This window comes from Aythya fuligula, chromosome 2 (genome assembly GCF_009819795.1).
Source record: "Aythya fuligula isolate bAytFul2 chromosome 2, bAytFul2.pri, whole genome shotgun sequence".
Classification (NCBI taxonomy): Eukaryota; Metazoa; Chordata; class Aves; order Anseriformes; family Anatidae; genus Aythya; species Aythya fuligula.
Window position 1 is genome coordinate 21,425,558 of NC_045560.1, and position 20,026 is coordinate 21,445,583.

Consider the following 20,026-nt stretch of genomic DNA (forward strand, 5'->3'; position numbering starts at 1 on the left):
CTGGCCCAGAGCCACCTTGTTCCCATCTGTAAGCCAATGCCTTGTGACCAGGTTAATCTGTGTTAATCAGTGAGAAGGCTGCCACATGAACCATGCCTTCACACCTCTTGCACCTGAAGGGGCTGCATACATCCATACCTGCTCTCATTGGCAAACTCACGTAGCAGAATGACACTCACTTTCTGTCAAGAGCCTAATCAAGAGCAGACCGTGAGCTTGAATGGACAGACAGCTTTCCCAGAAACATGGTAAAAAATTTAAGAATATTTTAAAGCATGAGTTTAATAATTATTTTACCCCACTACTATCTCTGATCATTTTTTAGCATTCACTGAGCTGCATGGGGTTTTTCCCATACTAGATCTTTAGCTCATATTATGTACAAACAAATTCATGAAATAGACTGGTTATTGTAGGTATGATTACAAAGTTCTGGCATTCTTTATCAGTAACTGCATTTATTGCTCAAATTGGCATTAAAGCAGTTGTTTCATTTCAGGTATTTTTAAATACAAAATTCTATAAGGACTATTTTTACTAATATTTAGAAGAGACATATTTCTTCATTTTCTTGGCACTTACAGTTCCTGATGAAGCCCAAACACTGATGCAGAGAGTGATGCAGGAAACATCCATAAACTAAAATGCAGAATGAACTTCATAAAGAGTACATAGTATCTGGCTTTTGAAATTAAATACAAAACTGAGGACTATTGTGCAAGGAAGGACTGATCAGAGAAAGTTTCCTCTAATGAAACCAACAGTAAAGGATAATATATATGTATAAGTACCACTTTTCTTCATGAAAAGGTGTGACTCAGGGTTGTATTTCTTAAAACTCAAAATAAACTCTGATTTAACCACCATAGTCTGCCATGGGGATACTTACAAAAAGAGAAGTATATTTTGATGAAAAATGCTTTCTTTTTAAAGTTGTCAACTGAGAAACTGTGAGTCAAGCTATGTTGGCATGAGCCAGGGAATTCAGCAAGATTATGGAATGTCTTTAAATGTGAGGGAGAAAACAATAGGCCTCTTCAGAGGATTTCTACCAGAAATTCTCCAGAATTCTACCCTCTTATGACCATTAGAAAGTCTTATAATATTTTGACACTCTGCAAGCTATGCTACACTGCCCAAAGCTGTTCATCCTGTCAGGCATTTAATAGGCAGGTGTTGTTAGAATAGAAATGGAAATTCTGGAATTGTAAGGAAAACATAAAGGACTGCTGTCAGAAATTGTTATGATACATGTGAAGTTTCAGAACATCCAAAAAGATTCCAAAGAAAGAAAAGATAATTAAGTATGCTGAAGAAATACTAAATGCTTTTCTATTTCAATACTGTTGGTTTTTTTGTTTTGTTTTGTTTTGTTTTGTTTCCTCTGCTGGCTTATTTATATAGCAAAATTTTGTATCATAATTCACTGAGGGTATTTCTAGCCTGTTGTTAAGTCTCTATGTGGATTTTTTTCCTGTTCCATGCAAATCATAGTATATCACCTCACATTTATTGCACATTAAAAATTGTCTATTTGAGGATTTACAATGGACTTTCCTACCTGCCTCCTCATGGCTGATTCATCCTTCTCATTCCCTCCACTGAACACAGGACTCATACACCAAATACACCTTTTCTCCTCCCCGTTCATCTTGCTCTCTCCCCACCCAGCAGGTAGAACCCAAACTGGCCAGATCTTGTAGGTGAAATTACCAGCAACTTTTCCTCAGATCAAGCATGTCCCAGGACACCAAATGTGTTGCAAAAAAGCCCACACAATTTCTCTATACCTCTCTAGGAGAAATCTGTTCCTTGACATCACTCCAGAGACTTCCCCACAAATTTACTTTCTGTTTCTCTCACAAAAGCCCTGGTTTCTACTTGTACTAAAGACTCCCTCCCAGTGTCAACTCTGTTACGATGCTACAGAGTGCTGCCCCCAACCTGTGCACACTCACTGCTCTCAATGAAGAAGCCATCTCTTCATCATTCCGGATGGCTCTGCCCTCTGAAAACATCAGGAGCCAGTGCAAGGTATGGAGGGAGCCTCCCTTCCCCAGCTGTGGCCTTTCCAAAGAACATAGAGTACTCAGGCAAATTGGGAACAAACACAAATATATCTTGGGTAGCTCCTGCTTAAAGCATGCTCATTCCCCCTGTTGCTTCTCCATAACCAGGAGTCTTCCAATGCCATTGCAGTAACAAAACAACCCTTGAACTCTCTGCACTCCAGCATTTCCAACATCCCTGCCATGCCAAGACACTGGGACTGGCCAGCCTTGCTTGGCTCTCCCAGCTGGTCAGATCCATCCTCTTATCAACCCAAGTCTACGTTTCTCACTGCATGTACTCCTCTTCTTCCCATTACTGAACATTACTTCCTCCCACCTCTGGAAGCTCTGTCCCATCATTAGCCACTTCTGGTGGACCATGGAACAGATAACCCTACAAGTATGTTCCTGAGCATTGACTACAAAGGAGAGTTATGTCAACAAGTTCTGAAAGTAGGTTAAATTAATTTCATCTAACTGCTCGAGTGAGAAGGCTGGATAAAAAAATACAGTATAACACTCACGTTGTGTGAATTCTCCTGAAATGGGAGTAAATATTTTCTCAGAGGAACCAGAACTTTTAAGCATATTCTTAAAACATTTTAAATGACATTATTTATCAAATATCATATTAAAAGTTGTGCCCCACAGAACATCCGAGAAGGAGGAAGGCTGGATATGTCAGATAACCGCACAGCAGAGAAGAGAGAAAATGAACCCAAACTTTTCCTGTGTCCATTTATGGTGACATCAGGGAAAGTTTATGCTTATGGAGCAGTTCAAACCTGCAAAATCTGCCTCTTGCCCACTGGAATCTCACCTGAAGGCACAAATTAATTTCACAACTGTCTATCTATTCAATACAGCACATGAACAATGTTAAACTACACTATCTTTTATTGAGGCAAACTTTCAAATGTCAGGAATAAAGAAACAGTGAGACGTTCTTTCATGGGATGGCAAAGACAAATCACTACTAGAATTTAAGAACATGGTAGACTAAGAAAAATAGGTGGTTATTTTGAGTACAGAACCTTAAGATTCCCATCTCTCCTTTCTGTTATGTTACATTTAGGATAAATTGTTCTATTTAAGAAGACACAAACTTTTACTTATAACCAACCTTTCAATGACTATTTAATGAATCAAAGTAGAACAAAAACTTATTTACATGTATTTCATATACAAGTAAAATATTTTAATTTAAACATGATTAAAAATTGTCAAAAGATTACAATATTTTAAAATGTCAATTTAAATATATTCTTGAGACTACGATCTTTGAGTCATTTGATTGTTTATGTTTGGCACCAAAAGAAAATGAAAATGTTTAAAATATTTTTACATATAGGAACCAACTGTTTATTTTCAAGCTTTCTGAACACAGAGGATACACTCGTATAAAATGCAGTGCTATCAGCTCAGTCCTGATGGAAGTCTGGAATTAAATTTACAGGACTGAATCAGACTTTGACAGGGAAAATTCAGTGAGAAATTATGAAAGCCTTTCTAATAACAAGCTTCATTAGACTTTGAAAAAAAAAAAAAATGGCCTAAAAAGGTACAAAATCTTCACTGGTATTGGAGATATCAAGAACAAATTTTACACAGTTTTGTCAGCTGTGTATTAAGTACCCTGCCCGTTCTCCCCCTTTCCTTTGAAATTCCTATTCTGTTATTTAAATGAGAACGTATTTCTATTCACAATACACTCATACTTCTTATCATAGCTGATCATTCAATGCATTCAATTCAACTTTATAAGTTATATAAAGAGGAAAATGTGTTTATTCAGGTAAGACTGGAATTTTACAAAAGACCAACAGAATAAGATTTAATAATACTTTTGTGATGAGACACTCTGAAGTATCGTATCATTCCTATATTACAGGTATGTGCTGTAGAATTAAATATCCCAGTATGAGAATGCATGCTATCTGCATTTTGGAGCTTTCTGACCTGAATTTATACAACACCGACCCAAAGAAAAATCAAATCTGAATGAGGTTATTGAAAGGCCAAGGATCCAAAGATAGCTTTTCCATCTTCAAGGACAACCTCCTTAAACTTCAAGAATGGTTTCTCCCAATATGCAAGACACAAAGTAGGCAGGGCAGCAAGCAGGCCTAGCCCCATGGGGAGTTTCTGATTGAGCTGAAACTCAAAGAGCTCAAAGTGTATGGAAGGTGAAAAAGGCAACAAGCTTCCAAGAACACAAGTAGGGACATGTCCTGGACACACTGGAACAGAACGAGGAAAGCTAAAGCTCAACTGGGTTTCAAACTAGGGTAACACAAAGGATTTCTGTGGGTACCTCAGCAGCAAAAGGAACATGCAAGCCCATAGCTGAATGGGGCAGGAGACCTGCAAGACATATGGCTGAAGTATTCAATGCTATCAACCATTTCTCACACTTCCCAGGTCTCTAGTTAGCAGCAGATATTAGGGAAGAACAGTACAACCCACGGTGCAGAAGGATTGAGTTAGGGATAAGGTTAGCTGTACCTATAGACGTCCACAGGACCTGAGGGAATGTATCTGAGGATACCGAGAGAGTTGGCTGTGGTCACTGGGCATCTGCACTCTGTCACCTCTGATAAGTCACAGTGACTGCACCAGTGACTGGAAAAGTCAGATGTCACACCTTCAAAACAGGAATGATGAAGGATTTGGGAGCTACAGTGTAGTCAGCCTCTCCTCAGTCCTTGGGAAAATTATGGAACAATTCTCTTGGAAGTGATTTCCAGGAACAAAACAGACAAAAAAGGGGGAATGGAAAGAGCCAGAACTCAGTTATAAAGGGCAAATTATGCCTGGCCAAACCAATTACTTCCTATAACAAAATTATTGTCTGCAGTCCCCAGAAAAGGAAGTAAGTAGTGAATGTCATTTACCTTGATCTCAGCAGGACTTTCAAAATCCTCCGTCTTAATATAGTGGGTCGACTGCAAGTTGGGTGAAAAACTGCTTGGCCCAGCAGGTCTAAAGGGTAATATATTGTCAATGATTTGAAGTGTATCCTGCACCTGAAGGGGTATGACTCCATGAAGCAGTAAGTGCTGGAACTGGATGGTGGAAAAATTAAGGGTCTAGCTGAGGGCCACTGAGAGGAGTAGGGAACTTGATATATAGGTATGTGGTAACAGTAAGAATCTGAAAGAGCAGGGAGAATAAGTTAAGGGGAGACCTGAGTCTTGTATTAAACTATAAGGGGGTTAGAGAAAAGATGCAGCCAAAATTTTCACAGAGGTGTGCAGTCTTTTGCTGTGCAAAAGTGAAAAGGCAAGGGAAATTCAAATGTGGAAAGCCATCTTCAGCAAGAGTGTGGATAAGCATGGGAGCTGGCTCCCTAGCTGGGGTGGGGAGCTGGTCCTGCTTCAAGCAGGGATGTGCGCAAAGTGAGCTGGGAGATCCCATCCGACCCATGCAATTCTGCCAGCCTGTGATCAGTCAGTGGACATCAGTAGTGACATTTTCAGGATTTCTACAGATCTGGAATTACTTTTTGGAGACTGTTAAGACATTTATTCTCACAATTGCCTGTGACGAGTATGGGTCTCCTCATGCCCCAAAGTGATGCAGGACCCATACAGAGACTGGAACAGCCCGAGTGTTCCTTTACACAGTGTAGCTCCAGGGTCATAAGCATGTCCTACAGTCCTGCCAGGTAATACTGTCTGAGAGCAGATCCAGAGTGTTGCAAGATTGTTTATTCCTGCTAGTACATAAGGCAAGAAGCAACCTGTGCAAAATGAACTAGAGTTTCCATAGAAGAAAATCACTTTAAGAATTCTGACATTCCAGTGCTTTAATTCATTTCCAAATCAGTCCTTAGTATGAAACAGTAATTCATTTCCAAGTTTGTCCTGATTATTAAACCATTGCCTGTTCATTTTCTTCAATATTGGTCACAAGACACCTTGATTCATGAGTTCCAGGGTCAGCATCGCCACAGTATATAGTATTGTCAAAACTGGCTGTAATTGTTTTCTGTTCTTGTCTTTTCTTATAGAAAAAATAGACTGTAAGGCCAGTTCCTGCTAGCAGTAGGAAGATCAGTATAACAATCATCACACTTAAACTATGTGAGGATGAAGCAGCAGCTTCTCTTTTTGATGCTATGAAAAACAAAACAGAACAGTTACCACAAATGAACAGAGACTGCTATTGTGTACAACAAACATTTTCCTGTGTAAACCAGCTGGGTGAACTATAAAAGTACAGAACAATCATAACCACACTTAAAATCAACACCCAGTCTCAATGGGCAGAGCAAAATTGGGCTCAATCTGTCCTACATTTCTTTTAAAAGTAGCATTATATTGTACCCCACTTTATTCAGAAAATAACAAAAATATCAATAAGCCACCCAGTTTGAAAGAAAAAATTCTTTTTTTCAACAAGTTTAAAATAAAATCATCAGTGATAGTTAGATGGGTATTTCAATGAAACTCATCTAGAGGCAATTTTACTTGTAAATAATGAATGCATATAAATTTATTGAAATTTCTTTTTAATATGCTTATAAAAAACAACCTACCTTTATTGATGGATGAATCATGGGTTGGTTCAACTTCAATAACTTTAAAATTAAAATATGGATATATTATACAATGTTCACAAACAACCATTCAAAGACTAAGTACACAGTATATAGTTATTACTTTGTGTTCCTATTAGATTTTACATAATACAGATTAATAATATATGAAAGCATTTTCCCTGAGAATTCACAATAATTTAATCAAGTATTCTTATTTAAAATGTTTGTTATAACAACCTCAAACTTTTGTCTCACTGTTAATTGCTTTGAGCACTTTTACTGTTCAAAGTTTTCACACCTTCATGGCACCCATCCTTCACATAAAGGAATTCAATGTTTTATACTTGAAAAGCATTTTTACACATGAAAACATTTAAGATATACTTTTGTTTTCCTCCCTCCCTTGCTTGTGATTCAGTCAATTCCATGCAGGTCTGGCTGGCTGGGTCTTACAAAGCTTGTGAATTACTCCATTGACAACATGTGGAGAACAAACAAACAAAAAAAATCCCCAACATTATTCTTCTGTTCTTAACAAAAGTTACTCTTGGCTTTAATACAGAGGCACATGCATCAACATCAACACATAAAAAGTACCCAGTGTATGATCAGTTTGACCAGCTATATGTTAACTGCTACTTCTAAAATAACGCGGTAAACATAAATCAGAACTTACTTTTGGGGATTTTGCAAATAAAATTCTGGTCAACGGAGCAGTAATAGTTCCTCCAGGTTCCACTTGAGACATCCATATCAACACAGTGTTCATCAAAAATTACTGTAGGCTCTCCTTTCTCCCAGTTGACATATTCTACCACACTTCTGTCTGCCCATAACCATTCCCCTAAAATTAAGAGTATTAAATTGTAAGTGAATGAAGTAGGGAATCAGTTCTAGTCTACCAGGCCCAATGACATTGCATACCAAATTTATTATTGATTAATCTATCATCACAGAGGATTCACTTTTCACTCTTTTAACAGTCAGAGGTGTTCAGATGGGAATGCACAAAATGTAATGCTCATATGCTGTACACAGACAAAGTTAACTCCATTACCCTCCAGGGCCATGGCTGTTAACAAAGAAAGAAAGAAATGCCCAAGCTGCCTGAGGACTTTCAGCTGAAGTCTGTGCCCAGAACCCACCTATTGTGTTTTTTTCAGAAAAGCAGAGTGCCCACATGAGCCATGCTCTGCTGTTTAAGGATCCAGATTGCTCAGAAAATTTTCTTTACTTGTGGATCCAAGATCACTGAATAATCAATTGCCTTTGCAGTCTGAATCAGATCTCTTTAATAATAACTTTTTGATCATCTCCTGCTGAGGGCCATCAAGCAGAAATAATTGCCATCTCTGCTCCCTCAGGGTGTGCTTTCATGTCAGGATATCCTATCTGCTCACTGCCACCTGAGTACCACCATCTCCATCCCACTGTCTGCAGCTGCACTTTCCTTTGCCTCTGCTTTCACTGGCATGTAGCAATGTGGAAAGGTAGTGGGCCAGGTCAGGAAAAAAAAACACTTCTTCTGTATTGTTAGTTTTCAGTGAGAACAGATCAGCCTGGCCAACCATGCTACAAGGTGCCCACCATTGCTGATGGGGAGGGACAGAGACTTGGGCAGCCACAGCCAAGGCCAGAGCAGCCCACTTGTTCTGGAGCCCTACCTTCAAAGCCTGCTGTGAAAAACAGGATTAGGATTATAATTATACAGAAAACATTATTAAATTTGTTTTTACCAACATTTTGAATGAGAAATTTTGAACTGCATTTCCAAATAAATAGCTGAAATATTTTTGGATGAAAGCAAAAAGTTCCACCAAAAATTTATGAAGAAAAAGATTTAAAAGAATAGATTAAGAAATATTGCTAGGCAGTTTGTGAGTTGCTATTCTGCTATTCTCTGTTTTGTTTAGAAATAAATTTCAGTTAAAAGCTGCCTCAGTTCTCAATTGTTAGACTTTTTTTTTTTTTTAAGACTAACTCTGGCTGTCAAGCAATTTTAGTAAGTAAGCAGTTAGTAAGCAGTTTAGTTAGTAAGCAGTGCTAAGCTAGAATCTTTTACAGACTGAACTATACTCCAACTACGATAAAGATACAAAAAAAATATAGGCCTGTATCTGGCATATATTGTAAGTATTTTAGCTGAAAAGCTATTAAACACTTAACAGTTGATTTCTTTGTTTAATCATTTAATATTTAACATATTAGTATTTAATGTTAGTGTTACTTAGAATTCTCCTGTTTAGTTAGTATTTATTTTCATCTCACTATGCATTTTGAAATAATTACCATCAATATTTTTGAATAATCCTATCCAAAACCTTCTGAAGTCACTTGCAAGTGGAGACAGGTACAGTAAAAGGAAGTTCAGTTCAGCTGGATCTTCTATGGAAACTAGAGAAGCACCTAAGATATAAATTAAATATTACATATAATTTCAGCAATATTTTCCACTATAAATTATTTACCTCAGTAAAAAAAACATGATATGATTCATGATCAGATTTTTCATATAGTAGAGAGGCTTGAGAGTAAATTTGCTTAAGCTTAGAATTGATATACACACATAAATCTACACATTATCTCTTGGTTCTGGATTTAAAAATAAAAAAAAATAATAAAAATAAAAGTCCCTCCCAAGGTCCAGGACATGTTTATATATTTCTACCTTTTATGAGCTGTCTTCAACCTGATAGGGACTGCAACAAATTGAGACCAAGAATACAAACACTCTACAAACAAGGGTAGTAACTTCAGATGAGGAAGAAAAGACAAAATGCAGAACAGACATCAAAAAGGTCAGATAAAGCAAACAAGAAAATCAACGTGGTGATGGATTGAAAAGGGAGGCATAAGTGAAAAAGACAAGTGGACACTTTCAAGCCACCTACCCTAATGGGCAATCAAAAAAGGATTAAAACCTACCCACATTGGTCTCTGAGATGCTTGAATTTTTACAAGAACTAGTGGAAAAATGGAACAATAAGCCAAAAATGAAATTTAGACTGCAACCTGTCACATTATTCTGGGCACAAACAACCTTTAAAATTGACTAATAAAAAAGGCACTTACCCATCTGAATACACATCATGGAAGCATCAGGCCAGCTTTCTTCGGAAGTGGTGTGGACATAGTAGCAATGGCCACGGAAGGGAATCCAAGATCTACCACGCTTTGGTTCAGGACACTTTCCAGGAAGCTGTGGTGGTTCACTAGGGATTAACTCTGTTAAGGAGAGACAGATTTCAGTAGGGCTGTAGAAGACAAGGGTAACATACTGCTGCACCACGTATCAGTCTGGTCATTTTGACAGTGATTCCAGTAAAAGAATATTCCATAGGCTCAACTAATAATAAAATAAATAAATAAATAAATAAATAAATAACAGGACTAATCATGGTAAAATAGTAATGTATTCTGGATGGGGCTGTTCTCTGACATGCTAAAGAAGGCTTACTGGAATCTAACTGCAATTGTCTTCATCTAGGCAATTTAAAACTTCAAAACTTACAAAAAAGAATTAGTCAGTATGCCTAAAGTATCTCAAAGCCACCACCACATGGGGATGGGTTCTCAGAGTGCCATTCGTTCATTGCTGAGGTGTGCTTTGCAGCATTCAGATTTCCTATGTTTTTTAAGTATTTTTTGTTCTCCTGCGAATACAGCCACCAAGCAGCACCCTTCTAAGAAATGCAAGAGTGAGGAATGATGAAAAGAGAAGGCACAATGAGCAATACTCCACAGCAGCAGAAGCATGCATGGTATTGGGCATAGCTGGACTGTATTGGTCTGGTTACACTGCCAGTGGCTTGCATCCAGCTGTTTTGTAGCAAGGTCACAGAATCTGTCTGTATCTGTCCCTGTACATACATCTTAAACTATGTAAAAGTAGAAAGAGCAACTTATTGAATGACATGATTAAAGGCAAAGTAGAGCTTAAATGAGCAAAACATTTACAGTGAAGTCTGGTAAAGTGATCATAAATTCCATACATAATTTAAAACATATTTGATAATTAGGTATAATATTTGAACCCCTATGGTACTTCAGTAAAAGTACTTCAAGCAAAATTTCCCAGGACTTTATACTTTTCATAAATATAAATTCATCAGTTTGGATGTTTCCATATTTGTCTACCTCCTGGTCCTCTTTCCATCTGCACTTATTGGTTCTGCAAAGTGAAGTTTCTTATCTCCCAATATTACAGAAGATTATTTGAAATGTAAAATATATTAATGTATTTACGGTTGGGTTAAGGTTGACCAATTCTGCAATCCCTGACAAATAAGGATGCAGAAAATATCCACTTGTGGCATGAAATGTTGCAGTTGACTTTATTATGTGCACGTATTGACTGGCCTGGGAAATGAAATGTGAAGGTCTTTGGAAATCGTTCAAGACAGACTGGATCTAGGTGTTCTTCCTTAACAAAAGCAATAGTTTATAACAAAGCATAAAACTTCTCTCACAATCATTGTGTATGTGCAAAACCTAAATTCAAATAAAGAGAAGAATTTAAATTCCAGCCTCCCTAATCACATTTCTCCTACTGATAACCTACCATCAGATTGTTTACAAACAGATAAAAATGTTTCATTGCAAGATGCTGTCTTCCAAAAACCGTCCAGATCTAGATAGGCACAGGCTCTGTTTTTATTTGGCTCTCCACTGGCCCAGTTATGATACCTGCTCCTCCTTCTATCTGACCACATGTAACGGCCACGAGTCTAAAAGCAAATGACAATAAAGATTATGTCACATACATGAATTAGGTTAAAAGAATATTAAGATTGCTTGCAGGTATGTAAAAGATAGGACAGGTCAGAATCATAGTTTCCTGCACATAATTTATTATTCCTCTGTCATGATTATATAAAAGTCTGGTCCAAGCTTCCACTCTCTACAGTGGATCTTACAGTAAGATACAGTGATCTTCCTGACATTTGTTCACTATTCAACCTGCATTGTTCAATTCACACCATCTGGCTTGTGCAGTAAAGGGACAAAGAGCCTTGTGGTAACAAATATAAATATGTCACAGAAAAAAGTATCAATGGACTCCACATACACACAGAGATCAAATAAAGATTGCAGATAAACTATTCCTAGCTTTCCTCTAACACAAGCTCTTCTATATTAAAAAAAAAAAAAAAAAAAAAAAAAAAAAAAAAAAAAAGCAGAAGTTCCACTCAAACAAGAATACTGACTTTGTTTTTCATGTGACACATGCCACAGACCTCTGCCACTTGTCCACTTGTGCTAACAGGACTTGTAATAGGTTTTTAGCTCTTGCAAGGACCAGCTACTAACTGTAAGTACTTTTCTCTCTACAACATGTTATTTTTTCAATGGATTTCATGATTATTTCCAAAACATGACCAACAGCAGTCATATCCATGGCTCCTCTCACCCTGTCCTGTGCAGTCTGACCTCTTCTTCCTGCCACCTTTTAGATGCAGGCTCCTATTCCGTTCTTTGTAACACTTGCTTTCCTGTCCTTTTTCCTTTGAACTCCCTGGCCAAGTGTCATCCCAGCTTCCTATCTAATCCTGGGTTCCCAGTGCCTGCTCTCAATGAAGTTCAACCGTGGTTCCTCCCACATCAGGAACTGTGCCCTCCTTCTGCCCCATGTCTCACCAAGCTCCAGCTAGCTCTACCTCTCCACTCTTTATTTCCTCACAACTTTGTTTCCACAAATATCCAGCTGCATCATTTTTTTTTTCATGTCCTTTTTATATGCCTTAAGTAAGCGCTTCCCCTTTCAGGCCTTCACGCTCTTGGCTGTTGGCAGCTTTCCCTCAGGCACTGGCATCATCTCTGAAAACCAACCTAATGCATCCCCCCTGCCAGAGGCCTGCTCCTTCCTCTGTGCTGCAGCTTGCCGTCTCTCCTGTTGCTTGGACAACAGTTCATGTTCTTGTACTGCTAGTCTGTAAATTGAAATAATAAAGCTTAAAATAACCTCACAAAGAAACAACTACTTTTAAGCCAAGCTGTTTCTATGGTGTGCTCCACAGAATGTCCTGAGAAATAACTGTGCTGCCACATGTGAGTGCATGGCCCAGCCATGGCATAGAAAGCAAAAATTCAAAGCTACTGAAGCCACTGAAGCCACTAGCTACTGCAGCTGTATCCTTGGTGGCCTTTGAAATGCGGGCTGTGGAAGTTCTGACTTACAATTTGGCCAGATGTTTAGATGTTTAAAACCTCTGAAGTGGAGCCAAGTCAAGTACCTTAGCAAAACTTTGATTCCTGCCAAGCAGTCATAGATCTGATCAAGAGCGTTCACACCAGAGCCTGCAAGAGTGGATCCTGCAAACCTCTGAGCAAGAAACTGGCTGATCTATGTTGATCTGGAGTACAGGTTTGATTGTCACAAGCGTTTGATGGACTTACTGTGTTGCTGTTAAGACCAATCCATACAGGCTCTCCCTGCTTTAATATTTGTAACCACAGGTAGGATTCAGCATAAGGATCCAGAATGCTGGCAAGTTCTGCATATTGGTCTCTGCAGTTTTTCTGTGCCTCTTCCCAGCTCATTTTGTAGTTGATGATTGCATAGCGGTCATCACCATAATTGTTAAAGCCGAACATTGGGACCGTAGGTTGGGAATTTTGTAGTTTAGGGTCTACAACAAACAAACAAAAAATTAAAATAAGAAATAAAAAGAAGAAAGTCCATAGCTATATCTAGGCTAGACGTATCACACTGAAAGAGGATCTATTTTACCATGGTAGTCAAGTAATTGAAGGAAGCTGCAATAACAAATTAAGATGTTTCCCAACTAACACTGCAGTGATGAAGCCATGTTCTCACATTCTGTAACAAACTTTTCTAATTCTTTTTAGAATTACTTTTTAACATAAATATCGGTATCGCTTCTAGGAACATGCCCAATAAACTCTAGACCTTCCCAAAGTGACTGTGTAAGGCATTAAAGGGAACAATCCTCCCACTTTTTCTGTGATATACTAGTATTTGGTGTATTTCTGATAAGAAAAAGAGTAAGGAAAGTAGCAGAAGGTAAAACTGGCATGCTGTGAGCAAAGGGATACTGCTGCTGATGAAATTGCCCAAGACTGTAAAAAGGCACTTGAAAACTGAAAATCAAGCAGGGCAGATTTTCAAAACAAAGTTGTTGCAGTGCTTTTAAATATAACAGGAAAATTCAGTTTTAAAGAATTTGTCCATATAAAGGCAAAGTACTTCACTGTTCTCTCTCTTTCTCCCCCTCCTGACTGCCAAAAATAGTAAAATACATGATATTCCATAGAGTTGTTTATTATTATTATTATTATTATTATTATTATTATTATTATTATTATTATTATTATTATTAATGTATTGGTCTGGTACTTAAAATAGGAAAGATCAAGAGGATCAAGAGTTTTTCTCCAGAAAATAAAATGTGTGTTCATTTTGTATAAATGGTTTCTAGTGCAAGTGACACTGTTAAATTAAATTCAATTAAAATAGCACTGAGCATGGGAAGTTAATTTTACCACCAGTTTAAATTAACCACAATAAATTACCTGTACTAGAAAGTATTGAAAAAAAACTCACCAGTGTTTTTCTGGCATATGTAGCTTTTGCTTGCTTTACATTCTTCATCTTTCCATTTCCCTGCCTGTTCAATAGGGTTCTTTATCATATAGACACAGTCATCCTACATGTGAGATGAGATTAATAAGAAAAAGATGTGGAAAAATAGGAAACATTCCTTTTCCTACAGGATATAGACTCACCTGTCACACACACCTGAGTAAAATTAAGATAATCTGTATGAACTCATATTAGAAATAGTCAGAAGCAGTAAAACGACAACAGTCATTTACAACTCATCCGTAGAACAGTTTGTGCTTGGATGATGGAGGGATTGCAAATCACAGCTCCGAGGTAGGGAGAAGCATCTGGGACTACCTGTCCACATGATCTCTGTGTGTGTGTGCATACAGGTAGATGCACATATGCTAGATATGGCACACAGGACATTTGAGCTCTGTTATTTTCCTGGAGGTTATACAGAAACTCTTATCGGGACTATAGCTTGCCTAGAGAGCTAAAACCCTCATTCTGCACCAGTCTAGCACTAGAAACCAAAGATGTTGCTCAGTAGCATATAGGTAGCAAGCAGGAACAATTTTTTGTGAGGGACAATTCCCCAACCCTTTGCACCCCAGGTTTGGTTCTTCTGCTTCCTCCTTTGCCTCCTCCAGTTTTCTGCAGCAGGAAGCAGCAGCTCTCCCTCCCTCATCTCAGCATAACCTCATGCTGTCTCTGACCCCCTCAGAGAAAATAGCCCAGCAGCAAGTGAAGGAAAGTGCATGGGGAACAATTTGTGAAGGGAAATGGGCATAGCCTTCTACAAAAAGCACGTGTGTGTGAGATGGGGAAGTCCTGAAGAGCCTAAAACTGAGCTCTAGCCTGGGTGGCAGTGGAGGTTGGACCTCACAGAGTTGTTTCCTGTTTCAGCAAGACTCAAAACAATTCTGTCATGAAAAAGAGAGAAACTTGGTAAAGCTAGCAAAGGAGCAAAGAAGTGGTGCTATCAATCAGTATTTTTCATTAGCCTTTTTAAAATTAATGAAAAACACTCGGTTTTCTCTTGCAATTAAACACAAAATGGTATAGCAGTGCTGAAAGTTTCAAAGCGTGCAGAAAAGTTTCTGTAAAACTGAGAAAATTTAATAGAAGGTATAGAGGGGAAGAAAATACGAAAGGAAGACCCAGATTCTCCTTTTGAGGGTTGAATTCAATGCATTTATCTTACTAAGCTCAGCACCATGAAATGTAAACTGTACAGTTCATATTTTCCTAGAGAAGTCTAAATGACATTCTCTGTATCACTTAATTATTATTATCACTTAATTGCTATACTATGGTTTATTTGAATCTCCTGATCAGTCATGGTAAAGTAAGGATAATTGCTTGTTTATCTGAGTTTTGCACAATAATTCCAAATATCTGTCTGGATTTATAAATCATGACAAAACAAAGAAGTTGAAGAAAATATCTGAAAGTAGATCTTTCACATGACTGCTTTCCCTTCAGAAGCAACAAGATCATTAAAAAACTTTATAAAGGAAACTTTACAAAAAATATTATTGTAGGTACATATATTTTATTAATCTACCAAAGCTATCGAGAATAAGTGATAACCATAAATTAATGTTTACCTTGCTATAATAACTTCGGGAACCTTTTGCCCAATTTGTGTAGTAAACTGGGCTTCCGTCTGTCCATAAATATACATGCTCCTGATTTATGTCATTCAGTCCAACCCAGGCATCAGTTGCAGCATTTTTTAAGAGGGACATGAGGAAAGCTGAAGGAAAAAGATTAATTGCACAAAGAGGGAAACTGAATTTACCTTTCCCTAAATAGAGCAGTGCCTGGAAAAGGGATGATGATTTTTTCTCTCTCTCTTTTTAAATAAAGAGGTAATTTTATGATGAAAATAAAAATAAGGACAAGGTTTGGTTCATAGAGTTGTTTTCAACATTTTTAGATGAATTTGTGTGCCCACTCTCCTGCATTATTTATCATCTGAAGAAGCAGGGAAAATTGTTTTAACAGTATTACAGAAATTACCATCAGGACAGTACACCTTGTCACACAGAAAATGAGTCTACAGACTGCAGTCTATTTTCTTCTTTAGTAATTTCTTTGTTAACCAGATCCAAAGACTTGGTTTCAAAAGAGATACAATGCAAATAAAACTATTTAAGAACTAAGTATGTATGTACTAAGACCTCAGCACGTAGGAAGGCCAAATGCTGTTTCCCTTAGCTCCTGCTTAGACTGACTTTCAAAGACTGTCCTTCCTCTGCTATAGAAAAAAAGGATAAAACACAAACACTGATGGAGTGAGCTAAGAAGTGGTCTACGCAGCCCTCAGCAGACCTGTGGCATGACATTTCCTTTCATTATATGCATTACTTTTCATTCCTTACATTCAGTATTGAAGTTTGAAGCCTCAGTAAAAAATAAAAATAAAAATAAAAAATGTAATATGCTGAGCTGCAAGACAAGCAGGCTGAGGTCTAGAAGAGCAGAAGGAACAGGGGAACATGGGAACTCCAGTACTGGGGCATTTTACTGTATGACAAGCCCCTAATACAAAATCTTAATATTTGAACAGCATAAATTCCTTTGTGGGTCCTATAGGTCCCCAAAGTTATGATTTTTAAAGTTAATCCGGACACTAATATCTACATAAACTTTTTTTTCCAACATGCAATTTGTTCATTGAACATGACTTGATATTAATATGGCATATATTTCAGAAAATTTAATATTTGTTTTAACCTATTTTTCAATGATTGTATGAAGTCTCATTCAGTATCAAAAAACTTGTGCTTTATACCTTGTGTTTCCTTTTTTGAAATAGTAGCCAGGTTTCCTCCAAAATTAATACAATTGTTCCGTGCAGCATGCCACGTCAGTGTATCATTTTCATCAAGGCCGAATACTTTAAAACACTGAAAAACAGAAGTGTGCCAAAGCTATAGTTGGATGGTGTTTCAGAGTTTCCAGTGAAAACATTTCTGTTTGTAACAAGTGAGATAAGTTAGATATTTTATACCAAAAAAGGGGAGATTAGGTGGTTTAACAGTCCTCTGTAGCTTGCTTTAAAGCTCCATATTTTATCATCTCCTTAAAATAAGGAATATGTCAGTCTAACATTTTCAGTAGAAATTAAGCCAAAGTGATGGTTCCTCAGCATTTCAGGGGAATGCCTAAGACCTCAAAAAGCAATGTGTAATAGGGATGAGACATTATTGAAGCTAAATATCAAGTGTTAAGCAACCCTAATGTGTTAATTAAAGTTTGCAATAGAAAAGTTAATCAGGAATCTTGGGAGAAAATGGGGATAAAAGACAATGGAGTGCTATCTAAACAAGCAGAGAGGAATGCCTGGAAGCTCCTCTTCCAGGAGGTAAGAAGGAGAGAAACATTTAGGTTGAGTGAGCATAGCAAAAGGGAAAAATCTCTGTCTGTGACTCTTTTCCCCGGAACTGAGAGAGAGAAGGAAAGAGGAGACAGCTTATCAGAGGAGACAGATTATCTCACACAAAGGAGTTCCATCAAACTTAAATCCTGTTTTGGCTTAGAGAGAAGAAAGAGAGGGGGAAAAGGAGGGAAGGAGAGAAGGACAGAGAGACAGATGAGGCAATGTAATCTAGGATTATCTTTACTGCTAGGTGTATGCTTAACAGCATACACTGGTTGTTTATAGCTTTGTATTAGTGACAAAAATATCTGGGTTTTAAATGTATATACTCTTTTTTCCTGAAATTTTGTCTTTTGAGAAGACCAAGAATGATCTCATGTCATGAATTGTGGTGAAGCTTATAACTGGTCTACTTTAACAAATATTTAGTTGCACAAAGAACCTAAAAAATATGTTCAAAGGAAGGTGCTTTAGTGGTTTAAGAGCCAGTGCATGCTAGGCAAGGAACAAAACAGTGTCCAGGCAATAAATGGCAGCCAGATAAACACAGCAAAGTAAATACGAACATACAACAGCTTTGCAGTTGCTTCTCCCACACAAGGAAAACCACTCAACTCAACCATCTTTGGTAACATTAAATCATAGCAAAAAAAAAATAAAAAAATAGATGAAGATGAAGCTTTGTTCTTGTATGGCTCATGACCTCTTTCAGAACTGTTGTTAGCCCAATAAAGACTATCTTGATAAAGACTATCTCGATAATCTCGATATCAGAAAACATTTTTAGAGTCATTTATACATATTTTTACATCAAAACGTATTTTATGACAACTAAAAACCCTGCTACAACTTAAAAACTGAACCAAATATGTTTGTTTTGTATTTTTGTTTGTCTGTTTTAAGTACAGTATACTGACTTTTCATACTGCACCTTGTTATCAAAGAGAAGCCAGTCTTCTGGACACCCACCCTTTGGTGGTGGTGTGGTGGGAGCAATAGTTGGGCGAACAGTTCTGTTAAGCCTTTCACAGATGAATAATTCAACACTGCCACAGTTGAGATCATTCCATGTACCTGAAAACAAATTAGAATTAAAGAAAAACAAAACAAAACAGAGACTGGGATAAAAAGTATCCTTTCCTAAAACAAATCCATCATAGGAAGTAGAACTGACTACCATATTTATATTTCTCTCTGCCAGAAACAAAGAATAATTTTTATGTACATTTTCTTCAGAAATATTCACGTTTCCAGCAAAACCGAGAATATTAATATTTTGGCTAAGAACAGAAATATTTCAGTGATTGCAAACCATAACACTGCCAAAGAGGAATTTTAGTTCAAACGTTTAATTCACCTCTCTGAGATCTGATGCAAATCTCTAAGACCCTGACTTAAACATTCAGCTCTCCCAAGCCTATATCACACCATGCAGACTGAATGTTGTTACAGCACACACCTGTTTGGGTATACATGACCACACAGTTTTCATCATTATTTGCAAAGTTGGGTTCATTTGGAGCCCAGGCAACATAGTTGACAGGAGTTCCATCCATCCATCTGAAAGAAGCAATTTAGGGGAATAATAGTTCTTAGTTGAACAGAGTAGTATTTCTTTGTAAAGGACATACTAGAGCTTGATATTTTGTTTCTTGTATCCTAGTGTACCAACATGTGTTGTTCTCTGGTAAAAGGAATGCAAGACCTTTCACCTGGAATCACTAAAAAAATCTTTATGTCAGCTACCTATTCTATTGACCTGGAACTGGTCTCAACTAATTAGCTGGTGGTTGCAGCCTTCTTGGCCTCTGAGCATTGATAGCTTAAAGAAAACACACCAGTGTAACACTGGACCTCACCTTCCCTGGAATACAGAAGCAGAAACATGAGCCTAGTTTAGTAATTTCCTGGGGCCAAAAAGAGTAATATAAGATATAATATAATATAATATTATACCATAATATTAATAATAATAATAAAAATAATAATGTAATATAAGATCTTGCAGTGTAAGAGAGATCCTTGAACCTTACACTGGGAACCATTTTATTAAACAAAGGAGATCTTTAATATTATATACCTATTGCTTTCAGTTGTGTAATACACAATTCCTATTTGGTGATTCACAGATTTATTCTCAAAAAAAAAAAAAAAACTTGAAAACAAAATGAAAAAGCTTCAGAGTGCTGGTGGCAGCACAGTCAAGTGGGGAATCTGCCAAGTCTGAAAGACTTCAGACAACACCTGATCCAGTGTTTTTCTAGTTTGAATTCCTGAGTATTCCTCAGTCAAGCAGGATAAACGGTACATAATAAACAGGGAGAAATAATACAAAGACAAATTATGTGAGCCAACATGAGCCAGCAATGTGCACTTGCAGCCCAGAAAGCAAACTGTATTCTGGGTTGCATCAAAAGCAGTATAGCCAACAGGGCAAGGGAGGGGATTCTGCCCCTCTGCTCTGCTCTTGTGAGACC

The 20,026-nt window shown here is 37.5% G+C and overlaps 1 protein-coding gene across 1 annotated transcript in view; it reads right to left on the reverse strand.

Annotated features, from left to right (window-relative positions):
* Positions 1-5,741: 5,741 nt before the first annotated feature.
* LOC116485491 (macrophage mannose receptor 1-like) overlaps positions 5,742-20,026 on the reverse strand; it is a 30,758-nt gene continuing 16,473 nt past the window's right edge. Inside the window, exons 19-30 of the mRNA XM_032180889.1 lie at positions 19,009-19,109; positions 18,481-18,623; positions 16,962-17,076; positions 15,772-15,920; positions 14,159-14,261; positions 12,991-13,223; positions 11,156-11,321; positions 9,667-9,819; positions 8,884-9,000; positions 7,271-7,438; positions 6,592-6,633; positions 5,742-6,169 (exon numbers count right to left, since the gene is read on the reverse strand). Coding sequence (XP_032036780.1) covers positions 5,925-6,169; positions 6,592-6,633; positions 7,271-7,438; positions 8,884-9,000; positions 9,667-9,819; positions 11,156-11,321; positions 12,991-13,223; positions 14,159-14,261; positions 15,772-15,920; positions 16,962-17,076; positions 18,481-18,623; positions 19,009-19,109 — 1,735 coding nt within the window. The 3' untranslated portion in view covers positions 5,742-5,924. The remainder of the gene's footprint in view (positions 6,170-6,591; positions 6,634-7,270; positions 7,439-8,883; positions 9,001-9,666; positions 9,820-11,155; positions 11,322-12,990; positions 13,224-14,158; positions 14,262-15,771; positions 15,921-16,961; positions 17,077-18,480; positions 18,624-19,008; positions 19,110-20,026) is intronic.